The sequence below is a fragment of the Eublepharis macularius genome, chromosome 10, assembly GCF_028583425.1.
Source record: "Eublepharis macularius isolate TG4126 chromosome 10, MPM_Emac_v1.0, whole genome shotgun sequence".
Classification (NCBI taxonomy): Eukaryota; Metazoa; Chordata; class Lepidosauria; order Squamata; family Eublepharidae; genus Eublepharis; species Eublepharis macularius.
This window is the reverse complement of record NC_072799.1, coordinates 89,880,208-89,904,407: the sequence shown is the minus strand read 5'-3', so window position 1 is coordinate 89,904,407 and position 24,200 is coordinate 89,880,208. Positions and strand designations below refer to the sequence as shown.

Here is a 24,200-nt window from a genome sequence, read left to right as displayed (position 1 = left end):
TGAACACGTTTGAATTCCCAAGAACTCTTTATTAAACTAAATGTTAAGTACAAAAAGGTGGGGGGGGGGGTTGGAAATAATAGAGCAGGATATTTCATGACTGGGGTGTGGGGAAAAAAAGACCAGAGAAAGCAGATGAATTAAATAAAGTACTGAACACTTAATGAGTTTTGTTGTCACAATAACACTGCTCACGTCCAGCACTGGTCTCAAACCTGGCCTCCTCACTCTTTCTCTAGCCTGGGTGCTGGCTTACACGCATACAGGAAGAGGGGGGGGGCTTGTGCCAGTTTTGAAAGAAGCACCTCCTTTCCGCTGGTACTGCATCCCCAAGAAACTAGCTATAATTTCTTCAATAAAATCTCCTTTTTGCTGGAAAAAATGCAGAGAGGCAGGCTCATATGCCCACTGCTGGTGGAAGTGCAAAATGATAGAAGAATTCTGGAAAGAAGTCCTTAACCACCTACACTAGCAAATTGATACACAAAGGTATGGGACTACTACACAATAAAATGTAATTTTATGATTCCCACTCCATACCAAAAGTGAAGGGAAAAAATGAAATAAAGAAAAAAGCCAAAATAAAAACCTGTGCTTCCTGGATAAGATGCCAGAGATCGCCACAATACCGACCTCTCCCATCTGTCTAATTATATAGATATAATTATTTCTGGGGAACAGATGAGTTTTGTCAATTGTTCCACTGAGGAAACTTACAAGTCTTTTTTTTTTAAGGTACCAAAGTACCAATATTGCAATGTTTACAATTTTTTTTTGAAAAAGCCAAAAGAGAACGGACTAAAAAGTACAGGCAGCAACAAATGGAAACTTTAAAATATCAAGTGGGTTTCAGGGCTCTGCACATTTTTGTTAGCCATATCGCAGATCTCCCCCCACCCCATCAGTTGCAAGGGTTTGTTTTAAAGGCACCAATTTCACAAAATTGCCATTTAATTTTTTTTTTTAAACGGGGAAAAAACCTGAATTGGTTACTGTTCAACCAATCTAGATACAGGGTAAGAAATATGTGTGTGCGGAGCACAGAAGACCCTTATAGGTGAGTGCAATTCTGTTTTCATCATCTTGTCTTCTATGCAGATCTGCATGGGAGATTAGCGAGCTAAGCTCTTTAATGGAAGAGACTCTTGAGGATGGCCTTGCCCACAGCTGTGTCCCTTCTGGAGTCTACATCAATGGCATCATCATGCCTTACATAATTCCACTAGAGGGATGCACAAGTTGGAGGCTGAGGAGGTGCATTTAGCCTTTGTAAAGTATGCTCTTGTGTGCAAAGGGCATGGTCATTTAGATTGATTAAACAATCCTTAATGAGCCAAACTATCCAACCTGAAATGGTCTAGGCGGTGACCTTCAAATACTTTTGGGGTTCTTTGAATGAGATTGGGGTCCTTTTGGAAAGAAGTTATCCTGTCCAAGTAAAAGGACAAAGCACGTTTAACATCAAGGGTGTGCACAAGTCTCTCTGAGTCAGTCGTAGAAGTGGGGGGCAATGCCAGTAAGACAAATGTCCTGCTTTAAGTGAAAAGCAAAGACGACCTTTGGCAGAAAGGGGAGGCTCCGACCTTACCTGTGAACAACTTAAGGAAAAGAGGGTCATGTTTCAGGGCTTACCAGTCACTTACCCTCCTAGCTGAGGTTAGAGCCACCAGAAAAGCTGTTTTAGGTGTCAGAATCTTAAGGGAGCATGTAGTTAGGGGCTTGGAAGTTTTATGCATTAAAAAAAAATTAATACCAAATACAACAAAATCAACAGCTATAAATTTCGTACAAGGTAGACCACCCACAAGCCAATCCAAATCCAAATAGACAATCTAAATACAATCAAAAATAATCAACCATCTACAGAAAAAAACACCCTTAAAAAAGATCATATGTATTATCCTGAATAAAATCCTGTTCAGCCACAAATTGCACCAATGGGCCCCATATTGCCACAAAATTACTGTGGGCCTTCTCAGAGTATGGTTGTGTAGTACCTACAGTAATCTTTGCCATAACAAAGTAAGATCATATGCGACCCATCCAAGTATCAAGGGATTTTTCCAATGAGCAGCAACAGCATTTCTTGCTGTAGAAAGTAAAATAGAAATTTGCTCATTATGTTGCTTATTTTCTATTAAGGGGTTTTGATATTCCAGTAGAAAAATCTCTGAAAGGAAATTTAACTTTACACCCGTAATTGAAAAAATATTTTGGTGAACTTGTTTCCAAAAAGATGCCATAATTGGGCAAGTCCACCACATGTGGAGGAAGTTACCTATCTGACCACAATTCCTGGTACATTGAGGAGAACTTATAGAATTTCCCCCCTATCTTCTGGTTTAAATCTATTTAAAAATATCCTGTTGCCAACTCTTTTGAGAAGGCAACTCTTCAAAACTAGAATTTGTAAGTAAAATTTTATACATCTTAGAAGTGAGACCTTTTGAATTTCATATTGTCGAAGGCTTTCACGGCCGGAGAACAATGGTTGTTGTGGATTTTCCGGGCTGTATAGCCGTGGTCTTGGCATTGTAGTTCCTGACGTTTCACCAGCAGCTGTGACGAGCATCTTCAGAGGTGTAGCACCAAAAGACAGAGATCTCTCAGTGTCACAGTGTGGAAAAGAAGTTTGCAGGTAATTTATATCTACTCAGGAAGGTAGGGTTGGGCTGAGTCATCCTGTAAGAGTTTCCCAGGGTGTGGAATACTAATGGAGGGAGGCTTCACTGTACCTCCTCAGGATACAGTGAAGCCTCCCTCCATTAGCATTAGCGAAACATCAGGAACTACAATGCCAAGACCACGGCTATACAGCCCGGAAAATCTACAACAACCATCTTTTGAATGTTGTTTAATATCTATCAAGATGTGTTCCAATTCTGAAAGAGGTGGTGATAAGGCAGCTTTGACTTGAGGTAAAGATAAGGCATGGTTTAGGTGTAAAGTAGTGGAACCAGTTGACCTTAGAACCGAGTTTCCTTTCTAAATGAAAAGAGTCCAGTAGCACCTTTAAGACTAACCAACTTTACTGTAGCATGAGCTTTTGAGAACCACAGTTCTCTTCATCAGATGCATCTTTTGCATCTGCCTTAAAGGTGCTACTGGACTCTTTTCTATTTTGCTACTGCAGACTAACATGGCTAACTCCTCTGGATCTTTCTAAATGAGTTTTTTCAAGTATATTATTTTTATCAGCTAAGTCTCTTAACACTTTAATACTTTTCTCTTTCCAGTGTTGATATATATTGCTATCATACTGAGAAAGCCCTCGGAGGGAACCATAATTGGTTTGTCAATGGCGAGATAGGAGAAATATTTGGCACTAAAATGTGTTTTCCATATTTTCCATGAATGTACAAATATGGATTAGAGTTGGCTAAGATAGCAAGTTTTTGTTCACGATCCCAGAAAAAATCTTGTATGGGGGTTGGTGAAGTATAAACTATTTTCAATTTGCAGCCAAGGTCGTTTTAAATCATCTGTTAAAATCTTAGTTGTTGTGGCAAGAGCAGAAGCTTCTAAATATAGCCTGAGGTTTGGACAATCAAAATTTGGTAAAATAAATGATTTGATTAACTGGAGTCTATCTGGCCAAGAAAAGTTCTTTGTGTGCCAGTTTTTAAGTTGAATCTGAATTTTTTTAAACAGACGATCAAAATTATTTGTATATCTTAGAAAAGTCAAATGACGCCAATTTTTTGTGATCCAATTAAAAAACATTCTGTTGAAGCATGGTTTGGGTAGTTTGGCGGGAGGTCGGGCCCTTCGGCTGATGGAAGGGATGGCAGAGCCCCAGCACTTAGCCAGGCAGCGGTTGCAACTGTGCGATGCCCGCTGCCCTTTGGCTGGGAGTGGCGGAGTGATGTGACCAGGTTGCTTGCCCTGTCTCCTGGCTCTCCTTATTTCCCGGCAGAGAAAGGTGCAGAGCATGGAGAATGATGAACTTCCTCCAGAGGATGGGATGGATTGGTGTGGGATTAGATCTAATAGCAGGTGTTTTCAAAATCAATGAGCCTTTTAACAGACAGGCACTGGAGCATATTAAGCAACCCCCTGAAAAACTCAAGAGATGAAAGCACCTGGATGCACTCCTTAAAAACACGGTTACTGTCCTTTCCTTTTTGGCTATGGGACATTATCTTTTTAGTCCCCCGTTTACAGATGTTCTTGTTCCTTTATTCCTGTATCAGAGCTGATCCCAAAACAGTGGGGTCTTGCATCCTTCCTACCTGCTTAGCTGTTGTTTGCAATTGTCACCAAACTTTCATGAAGGCCTCCAATCAAATCAGCAGACTACAGTTGATTGACACTTAAAATCATTCTGAATTTTCTCATGAGCTGTTTTAGATAATCATGAAGATGTTTGGCTGTGTCAATGAAATATGTGAATGGAACTTGGGAGTCTTTTTGTCAAAGTGTTAACTTCTGAATAGAACTACCTTCTATTTTTTTTAAAAAAGTTGATTTTAAATATGGCTAATTTATATTGGGTAGAGTGACAGAGCCCTCTTTGAGACTTGAGAGGGACATTCTTCATATTGCCTTATGACACAGCATTTCTACACTCTATCTGAATTTTTTTGGGGGATACATATATGAAACCTTAATTCATTGTGCATTCCACACCCCAGTTCTTTCAAGCCTACTTTTAAGAAAGAAATCAACTAACAAGGACTTGTCCTTTGTACTGATGTGTAAAGTTTGGAATTATTATAAAAGTAGGAATTAAGACATGGCTGTGCTTGCTCCAGTGTTGCACTCAATAAACGAGGGCTCCATTCATACAACATTTTTATGCACGAGTGAAGTGAGAACCAAGGAGAGACTCCGCTGGGGGATCAGCCTGGATACTGGAGCATGTAGGTTTGCTAAACCTCTCGAGGAAGGACTTGCGTTGTGGCTGGGCAAAGAGAGATTTCCTGTTTATATTGTCATAGTAGGCCGAAATGACTGCTAGTTGAACTTTAAAGGAGGAATTAGCCAAGCCATATGAGGATAGGACCAGGTTCAAGTTGTTGCCTGTGGCCCAAAGTGAAAATCTTTTCCATTTGTCTAATTTTGATTTCCCAGTGGATGGTTCCTAGTTATTTCTTAAAACATGCATTAGGAAGCACATCCCCATCAAGTAGCCAACAGTTATGTACACATAGTTGATCACAAGTGGAATTGAAAAGGGTTTTTTTTGTTTTGGCAATAAAGGAAAACCACAGTAAATTCAAGCAGAAGGTGGATTGCCCAAATTTTGGAGTAGAATTGTGAACAGGCCACCTTTCCATTCTATCTGATAAAGAGTTCTTAGCCACTAACTAGGGTTGTATGTGCAGTCATTAACTGATGAAAATCCAACCCAAATAACTTATTTAATCTATCAAATGTGATTGCTTCAAACAATGACAGGCAGTAATCTACAGCCGCCTTCACCCAGGAGTCTTGCTGGTGTGTCACTGTCTGCTTTTCACAGATGCAGGTCGGGGGAAAGAGGCACTCAACCGATAACTTGGCTGATGGCCTATAGGGGGGGAGTTTTGCTTAATACATCACTTTCCCGCCAATAATTGCATGGTTGGGGAATAGTTTCTTGATTTTATATAAGCTGTAGGTCCTGTTTGTTATCCCATTCTCTGCTGCTGGATCTGCTAAGCAGGCACACACATTTTATTTGTACTTAAGTAAACATACGCACTGAATAAGAGGGAAGGAAAAATGGAAGCAAAGACTTTATCTCCCCTCCCCACAGGCTACACAGTTGCAGAGGACATTGGTAAATATTTTGCTTGGGCAACTGGAAGGCAGGCCGGTTGGCTGCTGCAGCTGGGGTGGGGGTGAGCAATAGAGACAAATGCTTTCTCTTATCCTGATGAAGTAGTATAGAGGTAGCAATAACAGAGACATGGAAAGAAGTGTGATTTTTATTCAAAAGTAGGTATGTGAAGCTGATTTGGATTGGACTACATTAACAGTAGAAAAACAGGAAACATTTTTTAAAATATTGAGAAAAATCCCAATGGGAAATAGTAAGAATGGGACAATCTTCATACATTTATCCTCGCTCCTTCATCCCCACCCCCCACCCCACGGGACGCAGGGAGGAACCACCTTTCACATGCTTTACATCATGGCATTTGACTGAGGGATTTCTGCAGTTTCCTTGCAGCGCAGCCTAGACAGCAGCAGTTAGCTGCACTGGGGGGAAATGCTGAAGGACAGAAAGTGCAATTAGACAAGATGCAGAGAGAGAGGCCAGGTTTTTTTTTTTTTTTTGGTGGAGCCGTACAGTGCAAGAATGGGGGGGATTTAAGCAGGGCCTTCTCCCCACTTGCAGCAGAGAGAAGACTTGTATACATTTTTGACGATCACAGAAAAGAAAAATTCACTAACCGATGTTACAATATTTTTGCCTCTCCTCTGCAAGCAAGAATTTTAATTGTTTTCTTCTGTCTGAAAATTATCAAGGAGGAGGTTTTCTTGGATCAGAGGGGAGCTACAACCCGGAGACTTTTACTCTAATTGGATAGTCAATAAGGCAGCAGCTGCTTCAGAAGACCAGTTTGATGGGAACATGATGAAATAGTGCTTCACCCAGGCCTTTGTCCACATCTTTGCCACTTTGCTTTCTGAATGCTGGGAATGCTCAGAGGCTCAAACTGCCTTTACGGATAATCTATAGCCAGTTCTCCTTCTTCCGCCACCCTTTCTCAGTTTCTTCTGAATTCCATGTTGCAGAGTTCGGTGGCTGTAAAGTATCTAATAGCCAAGGGGCCTTGATTTGAGGATACTGAAGTCCTTAGGGAAGACTCGTCGTGGCCAGGCCCAGAAGCAACCACTGGGCCACTTGATACCACATGACTTGCATGACTCCCCCAGGCCTATTGTTCAAAGCAGCCCCTCTGCCCACCAGTGTAGTAGTTAAAGAGTTTTATATCTGAGTCTGGGACACCTAGGTTCGAATCACCACTCCATTATGGAAGCTCACTGGCTGACTTCGATCCAGTCAAACACATTCAGCCCAACCTACTTCTCAGGGTTGTTGTCAGGATAACATGGAGGCAAGGAGAACGATGTAAGCTGCTTTGGGTCCTCATTGTGGAGAAAGACAATATATAAATGAAACAAATTAATATAGATGAAGGTGGGGGCAGGTAAGTTGTTTAGAAGGTTTGGATGAAAGGAGGACATAGGGAAAGGTGAGCATATGGAAGCTACTAGGAGGAGGGGGACAGGAAACAGTGAAATACCCTCCACAGATCCTTGAGGCCTGCCACCATGCACCTGGGAACCATGTACCTGGAGGGCATAGGGGACAGGCTGCTAGGGAAGGTTGAAGACGGGGGCAAACAAAGGTGGGTAGGGTGAGGCTATGGTGGGGGAGGGGAAATGAAATGACACCCCCACCCCGCAAGTCCTTACAAGTCCCCCACTTGTCTTATTTACTAATAGCTAAGTGGTCCTCATCTGTGGATACTTAAAATCAGAGATTGGAGGCATGAACGGATAAGACACATGAAAAATCCCCAAGGTTGCAGAAATATCTAAAATCTTGAAACTGGAGATGTCAAGGACTGCATCTGAAAATTAAGGTCAGCCAAGAAAGTTCTTTGCCACTGAGTTACAGGCTCTCCCCACCTATGATAGAACAAGGATGCTACTAAAATTGGGCACATTTTGAGTGTTCAAAATTAGCTATAGTTCTGCCACTCTGTGCCACCTCTAGCATTCCAATCCAAATCCTAAAGTATGTCGTTTGTTTTGTAATTGTTACGTATATCAACAGACAGCTTGGAAGCACAGCTCCCCTCTTGTTTTGCAGAGGAGGCCCCTTCCTGTTGTTCCTTATATAAAGTTAAACTTACCACAAAAATCACACAACACCGCACTGTGTGTTGTAGACATGGCTAGGAAAGCTGATAATCAAATATTTGGCATAGATATTAAAGCACGCTAGTGTTAGAATGTATGCAAAATTCATTAGAAGAAAGCATGTGAACACAATCATGTAAGTGACATCCCCACTGAAGTGTTTAGATGCACGTTCTATATACATACACACCAAATCCTTCTGAGAAAATAGACAAAAGAGCAGGTAGGTTTTTTTTTTATTTTACCAAGCCCTCCCCTCCAAAACACCCCCAAGACTGATAAAATATGAAAAAGTATAATGCAGCACTAAAAACTACATATCCCTTTGTAAAGGCTTATGAAATAATTAAGAATACCATCTACAGTACCATAGAGCCTTCAAAATAAAATTTTATCAGGGTCAGAAAAATACAGTGATTATGCATGTGCCAGGTCTAGTTAACAGAGTTTTTGAAAGATAACAGAACTTCTTCCAGCAGTCCAACGGTATGTACAGTGCCTTCAATTAATGCATTTTAGCATAATTACATATTGGGGTGTGTATGTGTCCAATTTCCCTCCCAAGGGAAAAAAGACCATTCTAAGAGATTCATGTCTACATTCTACACTCTGACATTTAATACAGAGCCCCATTTTATTTTAAATCACAGAGAGTAGGAGAGATGCATACAACATAGAGCATTTGTTTCTTTTGAGTTACAGAAATCGTGAGACTACATTCATACTTTCTGCTTTTATAAAATGCTTTTGGTAAGAGAATCAGGTTTGTGCTCAAGATTTTAACGAGTTCTAAAGTATATCACTGAGTTTGGTAGCTGGCGATCCCCTTTTTCTACAGTCCCGAATCCCTCATGAAGATGAATTTACACCTCTCTTGAACTCCACGGAACACAAGAGGGCAGATCATGTACTCCACACACAGTCATTATCCCATCCCCCGCCGCACTATTCTCATTTTACAGTGCATTGCACAATTCTATGAGAAAAATACTGGATTTTACACTTTACAAGCTCTAGAATATGTACAGAATAAAATAAGTTAAAGTTTTTTCCTACTATGTTGCTGAGTGGCAACATACATCTTTTAATATACATTTTAAAGTCTCTGCAGGCAGCTACTGTTTGGTTAGTTGTTGTCGATATTTGTACTAAGCACTGATCAGAGAACTGAGCAGCATTCCCAACAAGTTAGATATATTATTTATTTGAAAACTGGACATTTCCAGTTTAAAATATTATTAAATGCCATAACATTTACAGGCTAGGATTTAGTTCTAATAAAATATTTTTTTCCCCAAAAATAATCTTGCAGTGCTTTTTTTAGGCATGCTTAGACTTTATCAAACATCCATACGTTCAAAATGCAATTTTAAGAGCCATTCATTCCTACTTTCACACCTAACTCACCACTAGACAAAAAGAGTAAATAGTAAATACAACATTGATAATGGATTTTGCAGTCTTTCCTACTCCAGTATGATGGCACATTCCTCGGGGCATTGTGAAATGTGTAAATTGGGCATTATCTGATGATCACTCATGTGGGCAAGCCGAGAAAAAACACAGATCTTCAGCCAAAATAACCAGCTTAATTTTAGCCTCATTTCATCTGCTTTTTATATTGTCTCAGTATAACGAGGCCTTTATTGCAACAAATCTTACATTTCTGGTTTTTAAAGAAAATAATGCATTGGTATGCATTACTTTTAGCCCTTTTCCTTTAATGCAGTTTTGTATGTTGATGTTTAAAAAAAAAGTCAACCTGCCCAACAGCTAATATGTAAGACACAAGAGGATGATGACTCAAGTTTTCAGACTCTTGCTTTTGAATTATGTAGCTTGTTCCCAGGAAAGTTCCTTTTCTGGTCCTCGTAAGCATGGGTTTTGCAAGAAAAGTTTAACAGTTTCCACAGACATGAAAGGTGTTTGATAATATCGAACCCCAGTTCCTTTCTGTGGTACAGCAGTTCAAAATCCAGTGCTCAAACTTCCCACCGGTGTGTGTTTTGCAAGAAGTTGATAAGAATGTACCATGCGCAGTGACTCACGGATTTCCAAGTTCAGCTCCATGAGTTTTGAGTTGGCTTCTGACATGTCTTGTTTTGAACCCACTATTGCGAAGCTACCAGTCTGGCCCAGGGTCTGGTGACGGAAATAAATGTGCAACAGAGTTTGTACTGGGTCATCTTCAGAGCTGCCAAAAATATCATTGGGCCAAATGCATCTGGGAACATAGAAATCACACACTGAATGGCCTCTCTCTTAATGCATGCACACAACATGTAATACAAGATGACGATCTTTGCATTTTAAATAATGTAGCAATATAATTTGGTCACACTGTACCTGAATGTTTTGACTTGTGCTATCGCAGACATAAATTCCTTGCTCCTCAAGGTTTCAATGAGAGAATGAATGGCAGTCTCAGCGCTGGCATGGGAAGCTTCTGCAATTTCTATTTCTTCAATACTACTGTCACAAACAGTCTCTGCTTCCTTCAGGCAGGCTTCCAACTGGGCAAGTTCCTCTGACATGTTTATTACCTAAAACAAAATAAGAAAACCTAAAGTTTGCGGACTAAAAGCAATCTGTTCAGGCAGTGTATATAAGTATTTTCAATTAATGTTTGGAATCTTTTGTACAGAAAGATTTAAAATGATAACACTGAGGATACTGGAACTGTGTGATATGCATGTATATTACTGGAAAATATACAGGAAAGCAGAGAGGGATGTTTGTTGTTCATGGCAAGCATGCGTGTTCTTAACGAATGTCTATCATTTTAACCTGGACAACAGCTGAAAGAATCTGTCATCAAGATAAAGAGTAAAATGAGTTTAGGCTTAATAAGAAAGTAAATACTGCACATATTTTATTTCTCCCACCTCCCAGATTTCATTTTTTTCTGAAATAAAAAGTGGGTGAAATCCAGTTTTCCCTTATAGCTTCAACAGTTCCAGGAATTGGAATATAAGTCTCTGTAGAAGTGAATCAAATTAAAGAGAAAATTGAGACATTACAAAACAAAGTAGATTCTCATGATAGTCTGATTGAAAAAAAATTAGCCTGGCACTATTGGAAATGCAAGAAAAAGAATTTGCCCTGAGGTTCAGATCCATCCCATAAGAAGATGGTGAGGACATTGTAGACAAAATGACTGTGGCTTTGGTGGAGTTTTTGGACTGGGATCAGGATGCAGTGCAAATGGAAATTGATATCATATATAGAATTAACTCTAAATTTGCTAAAATGAGAAAACTCCCAAGGGATGTGCTGGTCTACTTTGTAAGAAGAAAGGTGAAGGCACAAATTCTACAACAGCACTCTACCACAAAATTAATAATTGGTGGTGCCCAGATTATTGTTCTGAAAGAAATTCCCATCTGATTTCTGCATAAACGCAAGGATTATAGCTTTCTGGTGGAAAAGCTAAAACAAAAATATTGCTTTTCGATGGGATACTCCAGAAGGTGTGATTTTTACATTTCAAGGGCAAAGATTTAGACTGAACTCAGTACATAAAGCCAGAGACCTTTTTGAAAAATATAGGCATCAATTGGAGAAGAGTAAAGAGGAGGAGGAAGTGGAGGCCCATACTTAACTCTGCTCTTTACTTTTCCATATGCTGGGATTTTTTTCTTCCCCCATTTTATTAAATTTTAAAATTTCACGGCACTAAGTTTAACATGGAATATCAATGGAGCAAATTCAGCCCAAAAAAGGAAGAAAATTTTTCACTACTTAAAGAAACTAAAATATGATATGATTTGTTTGCAAGAAACCCATATTAGGAAAAAAGATATAAAAATTTTTACTTATAAAATTTTGGGTGAAGAATTTATAGCAGCAGATACCAAAAAGAAGAATAGAATTGCTTTATACATCAAGCCACATTTAAAGCCTAAATTGATAATGAGTGATGAGTATGGAACATATGTGGCAGTAGAAACTGATGTACAGGGGACAAAAACATTGGTGGTGGGTCTTTACGCTCCAAATGAGAATAAACCTGGATTTTATAAAAAAATTGGGGATTGTTTAACACATCTAGCATATGAAATCTATTGTTTGATAGGGGATTGGAATGGAGTGATCGATCCAAAGATAGATAGATGCTCTGAGAAACATATTAAGATGAACCAGGGTAAACTACCTAAAGCTTTTTTTGATCTAATGGAAAATTTGGATCTCAATGATTTGTGGAGACAGAAAAATGGTAACGCAAGAGAGTATACTTTTTTTCAGAAAGACATAGATCTTTCTCAAGAATAGATATGATTTTGACATCAAGGGACATTGCCACCAAGGTGGTTAAAATAGAGGTCCTACTCAAGACATTTTCAGACCATAATCCAGTATCCAAGACATATAGGGGGGAAAGGGGTACCTTTAGGTGGAGGTTAAATGAAACTCTATTACAAAATGAAGGGACTATCAAAGACTTTAAAAATAAACTAAAAGAATATTTTGAATTAAACTTAATCAAAGGTACAGATATGAGAATGGTGTGGGATGAAGCATATATTAGAGGTTACCTAATTCAATATAATACTCAACTGAGAACAAAGAACCAAGAGAAAAAGCAACATATTTTGGAGGAGATAAAAAGCAAAGAAGAACTCAAGAGAGCTCCTGGAATTACTAATATATTGCAACATATTAAGATCTTACAATAACAACTATCGATGTTAATGTTGAGAAATGGAAATCAAATTGAATTATGCTAAACAAAGAACATTTGAATATGCAAATAAGCCAGGAAAATGGTTGGTTTATAAATTGAGAAAGGAGAGAGAAAAGAGAATGATATTGAAAATACAAGAGGCGGATAAGGCATTAACAGACAGTGTAGATATACAAAAGGCATTTTATCAGTACTATACAAATCTGTATAAGAGTTGTGATGTGTCAGTGGAAAAAATAAACATATTAATAAACAGAAGTTACCTAAGATCATGGAACAACAAATTATGAATGGACCTATAACAGTAAGAGAAGTGGGTGAAGCCATAAAAAAGAGTAAGTTGGGAAAAACTCCTTGATGGCCTCCCAAGTAGCTACTATAAGTGTTTTGAGGATGAACTTCTTCAGCCTTTACAAAAGATGATGAACTCTATTTCAGAGGGAGGGAAAATGCTGGACTCATGGAAGGAGGCCAACGTAACACTTATTCCAAAAGAGGGACAAGATCACACATTGACAAGAAACTACAGGCCAATATCACTATTAAACAATTACTATAGGCTGTTTGGATCGATCTTGACAGGAAGACTCAAAAGTATCCTACGGGACATTATTCATGAAGACCAAAGTGGATTCCTACCTAAGAGGCATCTAAAGGACAATGTAAGAACAGTATTGGATATTCTGGAATATTGAGAAAAACATAATGAAAGACAAGTTGCTTTGATTTTCCTAGATGCCGAGAAAGCCTTTGACAACTTAAACTGGAAATTTTTGTTTAAGATATTGGAAGATACGGACATTGGGGACAATTTTATTAAATGAACTAAGTCAATCTATATCTATCATCGATGCAGAAGATTCTGAAGATTAAACTTCAGCTGAAACCAGAGACTTTCTGTTGCCTGTAGTGGAGGAATGGTTGACAAAAGTTTTGGAGTTTGCGTTAATGGCAAAACTTACGGCATTAATTAGAGAAAGGACATCAGTTAACTTCTTGACAGAATGGAAACCATTAATAGACTTTTTGCATGAAATGGATAACAAGGATTTGTGGACATCTGGATTTATGGAGTAAGAAACATGAACAATAGAAAAAAGAGGGGTTTTGTGACTAACTTAGAAGTGGGACTCTAGAAATGATATATACTTGTTGCGGAGAAAATCGGAACTCAACTTGTAGTGTAATTTAGTGTTTTTTCTTTTCCTCTTAATTTTATAGATACATGTATTGTTAGTGTGTCATGTTTAGAATTGTGCGTTTTTTCTTATTCTCTATGTTGTTTGTTTATTATATCATGGTGTATAGTTTATAGTTTAAATAAAGAAAATTCAAACAACAATTCCAGGAATTTTACATCTCTGCTTAGACCCGTCACAAAGGATGTAGGAAACCTCAAAAGTTTAGAAATTCTAAGTCCATCCCTTGGTAATACATTCACTAGAAAAAGGCTCTGTCTATATAAATAGACAGAGAATTTACAAGATACAAAAATGCCAAATTCCCATTTCTAGAAAATAGCAAACAGCAAAATAGAACTCTGTATTTCTTTACCTCTGCCTCTTTTTTAACCACATCCACTTGGCTGATAAGCTTACAATAGGCCTGGAACAGAAGCAACAACTGGAAATGCAACTTATATAGCCTTCGACACAACTCTAACTCCTATGAATGAAAGAACAAATGCATTAGTCTCTTCTCCATTTGTGTAACAAACACATTATTGTAAAGGACACCATATTCTTAACTATGTATATGATAATCAAACAATACAGCTTGTCTAGTGCACAATTTGCAATATGAAAAAGTAGTTCTTTGCTTGCTGAAGAGAAGGAAATGTCAACAAGATTTACAAGTTAATGTTGTAAGAAACTGATGAAAGGCAGATGAAAGCTGCAGTTAAGTCCAGATTTATAATTAAAAATAAAATGGTACTGCCCTTGCAGATTATATGTAACTGTACCTTTTATGAAGGGCAATCCAACAAATTCCAACAAAGGAAAGAGACAAAGATTCTCATGACATTTCAGAAATAACATGCTCTAGCAGGGAAGAAATTACTTCTATAAGTTTATTTCTAGATTACATTACCACAATGATAAACAATGGCTGCATATATTGTTCCCTTCCCATGGTTAATAAATTTATGAAAGTATGTTATGTTTTTGATTATAGTAGTATAGCACAACTTTAAGAGCAATAAATTCCTCAACAGAATTGCAGTTTTAATTCTGTACATATTTTCAGATGTAAATATATCAGACAGAAAATTGGTGTTAATATTGCTTTAGAGTAAGAAAGCAAAGCAAATGGGAATGGAATTGCTTGCTATTAACTACAGGAGTCTACTATCTAAAAAGGGCTGGCATTTTAGAAGTTAGAACAATACACAAGTGAAACAGACTACTTCCACAATCATCTACAATGAGACACAGCTAATATCACAAATGGACAAGAGGAAAGTGGAAACCAGTTTTTATACTGCCATGGTTAAATATTTGATAAATCAAGAACCATCACTTACTGCTAGAATTTCCAAATGCTAAGCAAGAAGGTGTGCAGGTCACAAAAAATACAAAAGGAAAAAAAGATCAAGAATTAGTATAGAAGACCATTTTAAATAGGGTGTCAGATGTCCCGGGTAAACTTAAAGAAAAAATAACTCATAAGGAAATGTATAGATAAAAATACCAGGCAGAATTCAAGGATGATAGAAAACTGACAAAGGGTTCTTTCTACCTGCCTTACTACTATGTAAAATGACCTAAGTAAGTAGTACATATGAGAGGATATTTGGAAAGTTCTGATATTTAAGCACAAGAATGTAGAATTGGAGACAGAGAGTTGCAAGCATAATGAACTGGGCATATATCCAAAATTTGACACATCTGTATTAGATATATTGTCAAAGGCTTTCACGGCTGGAGAATGTTTTCTGGGCTGTATGGCCGTGGTCTTGGCATTGTAGTTCCTGACGTTTCGCCAGCAGCTGTGACTGGCATCTTCAGAAGAGCAATCAGAAGAGTGAAATCAGAAGAGAGATTAAACCAAGGATAAATCAAACAACTAAGGAAAAACAGTCCCGCACAGGAAACGTGTTTTTGCCATATATCAAAGGAATCACTGATCAGATGGAAAAACTCCAGAAGTAACTTTGTTTTTCTATGTTTCTTGTATTGTGAATATTGTGCCAACTGATGCCAATAAAGGTTAACTGAACTGAACAGATGGGAAAACTTACGAAAAAGCACAACCTACAAACAGTATTCAGACCCACCAGAAAAATACAACAGATGCTATGATCAGCAAAAGACAGTAGAAACCTCCTCACCTCTGCAGGAGTATACCGCATACCCTGCAGCTGTGGACAAGTTTACATCGGGACCACAAAGCGTAGCATCCAGACAAGAATAAAAGAACATGAAAGACACTGCAGACTTGGCCAACCTGAAAAATCAGCAGTGGCTGAACATAGCCTAACTCAAACAGGACACAGTATCTTATTCCAGGACACTAAAATACTGGACAACATATCCAACGACTTTGTCAGATTGCACAGGGAAGCTATTAAAGTTCATAAGCATAAGCACAATTTCAACAGGAAAGAAGAGAGTTTAAGAATGAATAGGGCATCGTTTCAAGTCCTGAAAAATACCAGACTAACAAAATACTCTACATCTTACAATAGCCCTGCAGATAAGATTAGCATATCAACCACCAATCCATATGCAAAAGAACCTCCTCAGGATACAGTGAAGCTCCCCCACTTAGCATTCCACAACCCGGGAAACTCTTACAGAATGACTCAGCCCAAACCCACCTTTCTGAGTAGATATAAATTACCTGCTAACATCTCCTCTGCACATTGACACTGAGAGATCTCTGTCTTTCGATGCTACACCTCTGAAGATGCCAGTCATAGCTGTTGGTGAAATGTCAGGAACTACAATGCCAAGACCACAGCCATACAGTCCGGAAAATCGACATCTCTATTAGGATTGATTCTCAATGGTCAATCATTCCCTTTATTAGTAAATCAGTGCCCCAAATCAGAACCTGTCCTTGTAGGGGGTCTGAATGAGCCCCTTGAATTCTCAGATAGCCGAGGGCTCTCCTCATGCCCTCATAGTACATTGACAGCAAAGTGCGGGCACAGGCACTCAGCTTGCCTATTAAGGAAATACATCAGAGCAAGTGTCTTCCAAGCACAATTTTTCCTTCTAAAGGAGCCTTTAAACTGCAAGAGGTTATGTCCCTCCTTAGATTATAGGACATCTGGGGCGTGGGGGAGAGACCATTGACCATGGAATACACAGTCTATCAATTGCCCTCTTTCATCCATGATTTCTCCCCCCCCTTCTAGATACTTAATGTTTGTTTTTATTAACACAACACATGCCCTGCATGTTGTACAAAAGGAAACTTTAGCTGTACGGTTTTCTGTGTTAGAAGCTGACAGACATTTCCACTCCACTATCCCACCACCGTCCACCTTATATACTTTTTTGGTTACACAACTGTGTATTAATGTTAGATGGACAGGGCAACTCCCACCAATGTGCTGTGTTAGTGAGCGTGGGCAGCCTCACTCACTTTTCCACACCTTTCCCCACCCTATAAAAATCCCTTGCTTGATGCTCCTGTATGGCAGAGGTTCTTTTCCACTGCACGAATGCAGTTGTATACTCAGCATGGTAAGAAACTATTCTAAGATTTTGCAAAGAGTGTTTTGAGAGAAAATTGTTTTTAAAAATACAGGCTTTCAGGGTACAAGGTCTTTGAAAGCTTTCATACATGAACCTTTGTGCCAGCTACACAAAAGTCAGCCTACATACAGAAGCTGATACTGTCACAAGCAGTTCCAGCAGCCTGGAGTAATTACATTTTATATCTTATATTCTTACACAGCAAATTGGATATGCTATTTATACAGACCAATGCAAGTGCTCTTATTACTTCAACCACCAAACATAGTGGCTAGCTGGGAAGAGCAGATGTTTGGACTCTGAAGAAATAAGCAGCCTGTAAAATTTTAAATATAACGAATAGATTGCTACCTGCTACTGATAAAATAAGGAAAATGTTCTCTTTCCCAGTGATTTTATGTTAACATTTACTTAATTTATTTAGTTGATTGTAATCACAGTTTAAGATCTCAAAGCAGAAATTCATTCACCCCAGTAAACTTATTAACAATTCTGTAAACCACAAAAGCTATAGAAAAATTTTTAATGTGCTATAACATTTTTCTCTAGGGTCTGGGAGTGCTATTGCAATTTGCAAATTTTGTGACCTGTATTTAACATTGGTTTTTCACCTAATTAAATACCTAACTGTGATTGTTTGAAGCACCACAGGATACCAGTTTCCACGAAAAAGTTAGAAGGGTGCAGATACTGGTTTTCTTCACCCATTCTTCTAATAGGGCCTGTCATATGCACTGCTATTACCATGTTAACTCTTTACTTGCTCAAAGGTCTAAAAGTGTGCTTGCTAGATGTGCATTTGCTGCATGTGAAATCACACAAGAAATACAGAACTAAGGATTCCCATTGTTAAGGAGAATAGCAACATATGACTTCTTTAGCAAAAGACATGGGTGGCGGTAGTGTTGCATTAAGGGAGATCTTCATACAAAGGGAGATAATACTAAAAAATCTTCTGTGTGTGGTAGGTAGGTTAGAGATTTAGGACTCAGTGACATCTAGGCTAAAGTAGTCAAACATGAGTGAAGTACCTTCTGGTGGAACCCAAACTGTAGAGAAGGAGACCCTGGAAGCAGCTTATTGTGTGCCCCATTGCTTCAACGAGGATACCTTTCTTTCTGCTGAAAAAAACCTCTCCTGCTTACTTCATGTATCTCCAGCAGTTGTCACATCAGACCCAGGTAAAACTGAGCTAGATTATTTGGACTCTTATGACTGCTGTTCTCTTACCTCTATGCCTAGAATAAGACTTGGAACAGGACTTGTTACTAGGAGAGACAAGATGTTGTCTGTATTTGGAGCAGTCACAAAAGCCGCTCCAGCATCCATACTGGAACTTACAGCAGTGCTTGCTTTCTTTTTTGCAATGCTTATTTTTTATTGCTATTCTCCCCAGGGCAGTCCCCCATTAACTTAGCCAGGTACACTATAATCTCTTTGGCCATTAGCTGTATAAACCTTAATGGGGGGGGGGTACTGTAGTGATTTGCTCCTGACTTGGGTGTTTTGGCTTTCAAGAGCATGCCAAAGTTTCTACAGTAAGTGGGCAGAATTCTGATGAGTTGTTGGCTGCTTTTCCAAGGTCCCCATTCCTTCCTGTGTAAATAAATAAAATAAACTAGTGCCTCAGTCATCGGTTTCATGGCAAGGAGCAGGAAGGAAAGGAAGGCAGAATTTCTCAGAGAGAAGAATCTTCATGACGAGCCCTCCCTTTTTGTGTACCCGTAAGTTCTTTACAATGGGAACAAAAATATATTCTCTTAGAAAACTACATTAAAATAAAAAAATAAAATGTTCTCTGCTAAAAACCCTGCTTCCTGTTTGAAAAATAAAAGTGGTCTGGAAGGATATGGAGCTTTTTCCTTGATAAAAGATTGGGTCATTCAGGAGGTGTTGATATCCCAGACGGACACCTGGAAGAGAATGTCTGTTTTCTATCAAGTTTAGTTATGAAAATAGGACTTAAAACAGCTTTGATAACCATGCTATGGTTGTACATCTCAGCTTTTTGTAATTAGGAGGACAGAATCGCAGTATTAATACTATAAACTACAAAGTATTAATACTGTAGTATAATACTACAGTAGCAAGCATTAACAGACTATTTTCATGTTATTTTTATACTCGGTATCAAGCCATATGTTGTTTGGCGGTATGGAAAGTCTCACCACAATATGAATTTCAACGACTGTGACTGTTTTGTACTAGATGTAGCCCTTTGCAAATGTAACAGGCAAGATTTTCATCGCTCAAGTCATTGTTTTAAATGTACCCTTCTAAATGGGTCATAGGTATGTACCCAAGACTAATTAGATTAGATCAAATGTAGCTTCTGGGCCAGACAGTAATTTATCTGATGAGCAGAGGTTCAGAATACCAATTCTCTTGCTTGCAACTGCAGCTGCATGCAAGACAAAACGCGTGTGGGTGCTCAGATGCTATCTGTTCTGCTTATCTGCTCAATGTTATTAAGCCCAGGCCCAGAGCCCAGCTCCTCACTTTAATAAAAAACAGAATCCATTATTCTGAGGCGAACACTTCACGATCCCCACAGAGGGCTGCAATAACTGAAATGAAAAACTTAACAAGCAATCTTCAATCTGTCTGTGAATCTCAATACTACTTCTGTGCACAGCAGTGGGGTTTCATACTAATATATGACATCAAAAGGACCCAACAACCCAAGGAGAGAACTACCTGTGCGTCTGTGGTGGCTCCGTGAATGCCATCATCTATACCAAATGTCCTTTTGCAGTCTTTTAACCACTACAAGACAAAAGCAGAAACAAGCTGAAAGCTATTCTGTAAAGCAAAGCCATTCAAAGTACAAACAAGGTCCTGAAGTATTAAGAAAACAAACCCAGATAGACTTGCAATAAGGGTAGCTTGCAGATTCAACATATATTCTGAAACTATCTGACAAATTTACTTGCACTATAGGATTTCAGATTCTTATTCGTAGGAGGGAAAGATACATTAATTAAAAAAATTCTTTTCCTGCACAGTCCTAAATAAATTTGGCATATCATATGAAATGATAAATGGACATTCCTTAATGAATTACATATTTATGACAAATTTGTACTTTTGAAACATTATCATGACTCGAGGTACTGTCACTTTATATGTATAAGCACTGGTCACTTTCTTGCTATTTATTGTTATTTATTGTTATTAGCTATTAGCAATTAGCACTTTACTGAAATATTCTACTCTTGCAAGCTTGTGACTTACAATGTTTATCATTCATTGGCTGATTATATGTGCTGGCCTCTGAGTCTTGTTTGTATATCCCTGGCAGCCATTTTATATGTATTATACAATATATAAAGGAGCCCCGTGGCGCAGAGGGGTAAGCTGCAGTACTGCAGCCCAAGCTCTGCTCACAACCTGAGTTCGATCCTGGCGGAAGCTGGGTTCAGATAGCCGGCTCAAGGTTGACTCAGCATTCCATCCTTCTGAGGTTGGTAAAATGAATACCCAGTTTCCTGGGGGTAAAGTGTAGATGACTGGGGAAGGCAATGGCAAACCACCCCATAACAAAGTCTGCCAAGAAAACGTCCTGATGCGACGTCCCCCCATGGGTCAGTAATGACTTGGTGCTTGCACAGGGGACTACCTTTACCTTTAAACAATATATGAGGATTGAAGACACTATGTTATAAGTTACTCTTTATTGAATATTGTTACATTGTAATCGATTTTGTTGCTTAGTTTTTCACGGCGCCTTGTGCTTTTTTTCCTGGTTCCTTCCATGAATCTCTCTTTTTATGTTTTGTGATTCTCTACACTATAGCATAATATTTTAAAAAGTTATATATGTCTCTCTTTAAATATACTATCCAATCAAAATTAACCATGTTAACATCCATTGACATCACTGGGGAAAAGTGAGTAACTTGTTTAATTCTCCTACTGTTAATTGTATTAAATTTTGGTTGGCTGATGCCATAAATTAGCAGAATGTACAGTTCATCTCAACGGATGTTATAATGACCTATCCTTTACCTTTGTATGAAAAAAAAAGAAAAATGAGATTTCCTTTCTGCTTAATTTAATAAGGAATACTTAGTGAATTAACTTGGGCTATTTGTTTATCTGCAGTGCAACTGGAATTTTCTAAATGTTGTGTCAGTTTCAATTAGTGGCATACATCCCAATGTGCATTTTCACAGCTGTTTATCTGATAACATCCCTTAATAATGTAACAGGCTGAAACAGAGTAATGAATATCAACAGAAAGATAGGACATGATAGCCCATGCGCAGAGGACAGGCCTTAAGAGAGCCATATTTTCCAGTCGTGTTTGGACACAGAGGCCATCTGGGGAATTAAGGAGGTCCAAGATATTCTCACTACTGCTCCATTATGCTGTCTGCACGTGTGTGAGTGCTGGCAGGACTTTTGAGCCTTCTGTGTGCATGGGCACAGTGCCTCCAGTGCAAGGGGATTTATGTTGCTGGCATCTAATTCAAGCTCAAACTCCCTTACATTTTATAGCCACGTAGTTTCCCTTATAAGAAACATTAATAAGACAATATATAAAAGGGAAGATCAGTATAATTTCCCCTATATATAAATAACGTTATATTTCTTTGACGTTGGTGGATCCATTTTCACTTAAGTGGTTTCATTTCATTTCAAGGAAAATACAGTCAATTGGTGTATCTTTGGACTCTCTCTTTATGTTAGATGAAGTTCAAGTATTTAGATCTTTAAAACAGAGACTCTTAGACATTGAGAAACAAACCCTCTGGCCTCTTGCAGACAAAACTTGTTCTCCTCTGCAGTTAGACAGGAGCTTCCAGCTCATTATTTTACACAGCTCACAGCCCCACATTACATTAGCAAGATTTAATGTTTTCCCATCTGCAATTCTTTATGGAAGATTTGCCAAACTGCCCTATCATGAAAGAATCTGCCCATGCAATAATAGGAAACCAGAGTCGATTGCTCATATTTTGCTCCGATGCAAATTTTATGTCCAAATACGGGAAGTGTTAATTAATCCTAGTTGGCATTATAGGCATGGCCTCCCAGAAGTGAGGCTTCTTTCTTTTATCAGATCAGTGTCCCCATACTAACCCTCTCAGTAGCAAGATTTCTTGTGACTGCTATGAGAATTATGGACTATAGGATATATGTTCTGATTATATTTTCAGAACGAAATTAAACAAATAGGTTTGTTTAATATCGTTTTATGCCAATAAAAGTATTGGCTGACTGACTGAAAATAGAATGTGGCTGTAGGAGTCTTGCTGTGAAAGGGAATTCTATATCTACATCTTTAGGCCAGTATTACGTTGTTTTACTGTTATTGGCCCTATTATTTTTGTTTCTGGTGTTTCCCTCCTTCGGCTCTTCCAGGCGATGTTCGTAAGACCTTTTACTTTATAATATAATTTTCATTTTGCATGTGTCCAATGGGTAACAGTAAACCAGCATGGAAGAGTAATATAATGGAACTACTAGGTCCTGCCCTAAAATGGAGTTGTAGCCAAAATTTCAGTGTCAATAGCCAAGCGCTAGTCATCGGGAGACCCTGCCCTATCTCCAGGCACATGGCCTCATAACCTACGCAGTTTGGAATCCTGATACGTTGCAAAAATATAGCCTGAATCTGCTCAACTTGGGAATTAAATGAATTAATCCAAATAGTAATACCATAAAGTAGTTGGGACATAACTTTGGTATTAAAATAGTTGCAGGGACAAATTGGTTTCCCTTCACATAAAACCTTTTGGCCGTCATTAGTGCTTGTTTCCACTGGGCTGTCCAGTTATGCTGGAAGAGAACTCGCCAAGTATTTCAAATATTTTACTTGTTCTATTAAGTTACCATTAATGTGTGCCAATCTAGGCATCTCCAAGACCTCGAAAACACCAAAATTTTTGATTTTTCAAAGTCAACAGAAAGCAAGTTAGTCTCACAATAAGATGTAAATGCAAGTAGAAGGTGCCTAAGGCCTTTCTGAGTTCAGGATAATACAACTGCATCATCTGCATACAATAGGGGAATCTCTTTTGAGAGCTCAGTTTAGGAAAATGACCATCAACCAGATGTAAAATGGGATCTAAGTCACTCAAAAATAGGTTGAATAAAAAGGGAGCCAAAATGCAACCTTGCTTAACTCCATGATTTATGGGGATCTTAATCTGATCTGAGTTCCTGTATCTGACATTATACATATTCTATTTTGTGCTACCTGCTCCCCTTCTGCACATTAAGTGGAGTTGGGAGCAAAGTATTCTTGCCTCAATCCCAGCCTACCTATAAGGGATGGAAGCATTGGGGGTGGGTGGGTTTGAGCAGTAGTACCACAGCTGGGATTCTCTCTAAGATGATGCATCTGTCAGGGCTTGCAGCAGCCACCGCTGGGCGGGGCACTAGGCGGTCTGCTCCTGACATCAAAGGGGGGGGGAGGGATTCTGAAGGACCCTGCTCTGTGGAAGGAGGGGCGGTATACATCACCCAGACTCCCTCTCAATCCACTCGCTAGCTTGCTCAACCTGTGCCACTCACCCTCTTTGGCCTCTGCCATCTCCTCCTCCTTCATCCACTCTCCTCCTTGCCTTTGCTCTCGGCCTGCTCTCCCTCCACGCCATCACTCCTTACTCACCCCCACCACCTCAGAGCTCTTCCTAGCCACCTTATATAGGGTTTCCTTTCCCCACCCCGCCCTCCTTCTAGGCTTGTTCCCTCTCCTGACTTGGCCCAGCTGTGCCTTCCCTCAGGTGTTTCCCTCCTACCACTAATCCCTTCTTGGCTTCCTTGCCTGGCTGGCAGGGTGGGGTTGAATGCGAGCCATCCCCAGCTGAGGTCTCCTTGGCCTTGCTCGTGAGGAGCTGCCCCAGCCGGCTTCTGTGCTGCTGAGCATGCCTGGCCTTGCTCGCAAGGAGCTGCCCCAGCCGGCTTCTGTGCTGCTGAGCTTGCCTGGCCTTGCTCACGAG

The 24,200-nt window shown here is 39.1% G+C and overlaps 1 protein-coding gene and 1 pseudogene across 4 annotated transcripts in view; one reads left to right on the top strand and one right to left on the bottom strand.

The window, feature by feature from the left end:
- Window positions 1–3,938: 3,938 nt before the first annotated feature.
- LOC129337139 (lysosomal enzyme trafficking factor-like) lies at window positions 3,939–4,317 on the top strand (annotated as a pseudogene).
- Window positions 4,318–8,230: 3,913 nt separating this feature from the next.
- Window positions 8,231–24,200, bottom strand: part of FRYL (FRY like transcription coactivator) — a 265,895-nt gene continuing 249,925 nt past the window's right edge. For 2 of the 4 annotated variants that reach the window (XM_054990361.1, XM_054990363.1), the window contains 5 exons: window positions 19,948–20,016; window positions 15,069–15,086; window positions 14,099–14,209; window positions 10,207–10,403; window positions 8,231–10,084 (listed from right to left, as the gene is read on the bottom strand). In XM_054990361.1, the coding sequence (XP_054846336.1) occupies window positions 9,829–10,084; window positions 10,207–10,403; window positions 14,099–14,209; window positions 15,069–15,086; window positions 19,948–20,016 (651 nt within the window). In that variant the 3' untranslated portion in view covers window positions 8,231–9,828. The remainder of the gene's footprint in view (window positions 10,085–10,206; window positions 10,404–14,098; window positions 14,210–15,068; window positions 15,087–19,947; window positions 20,017–24,200) is intronic. The other 2 variants (XM_054990362.1, XM_054990364.1) reach the window with 1 other exon arrangement.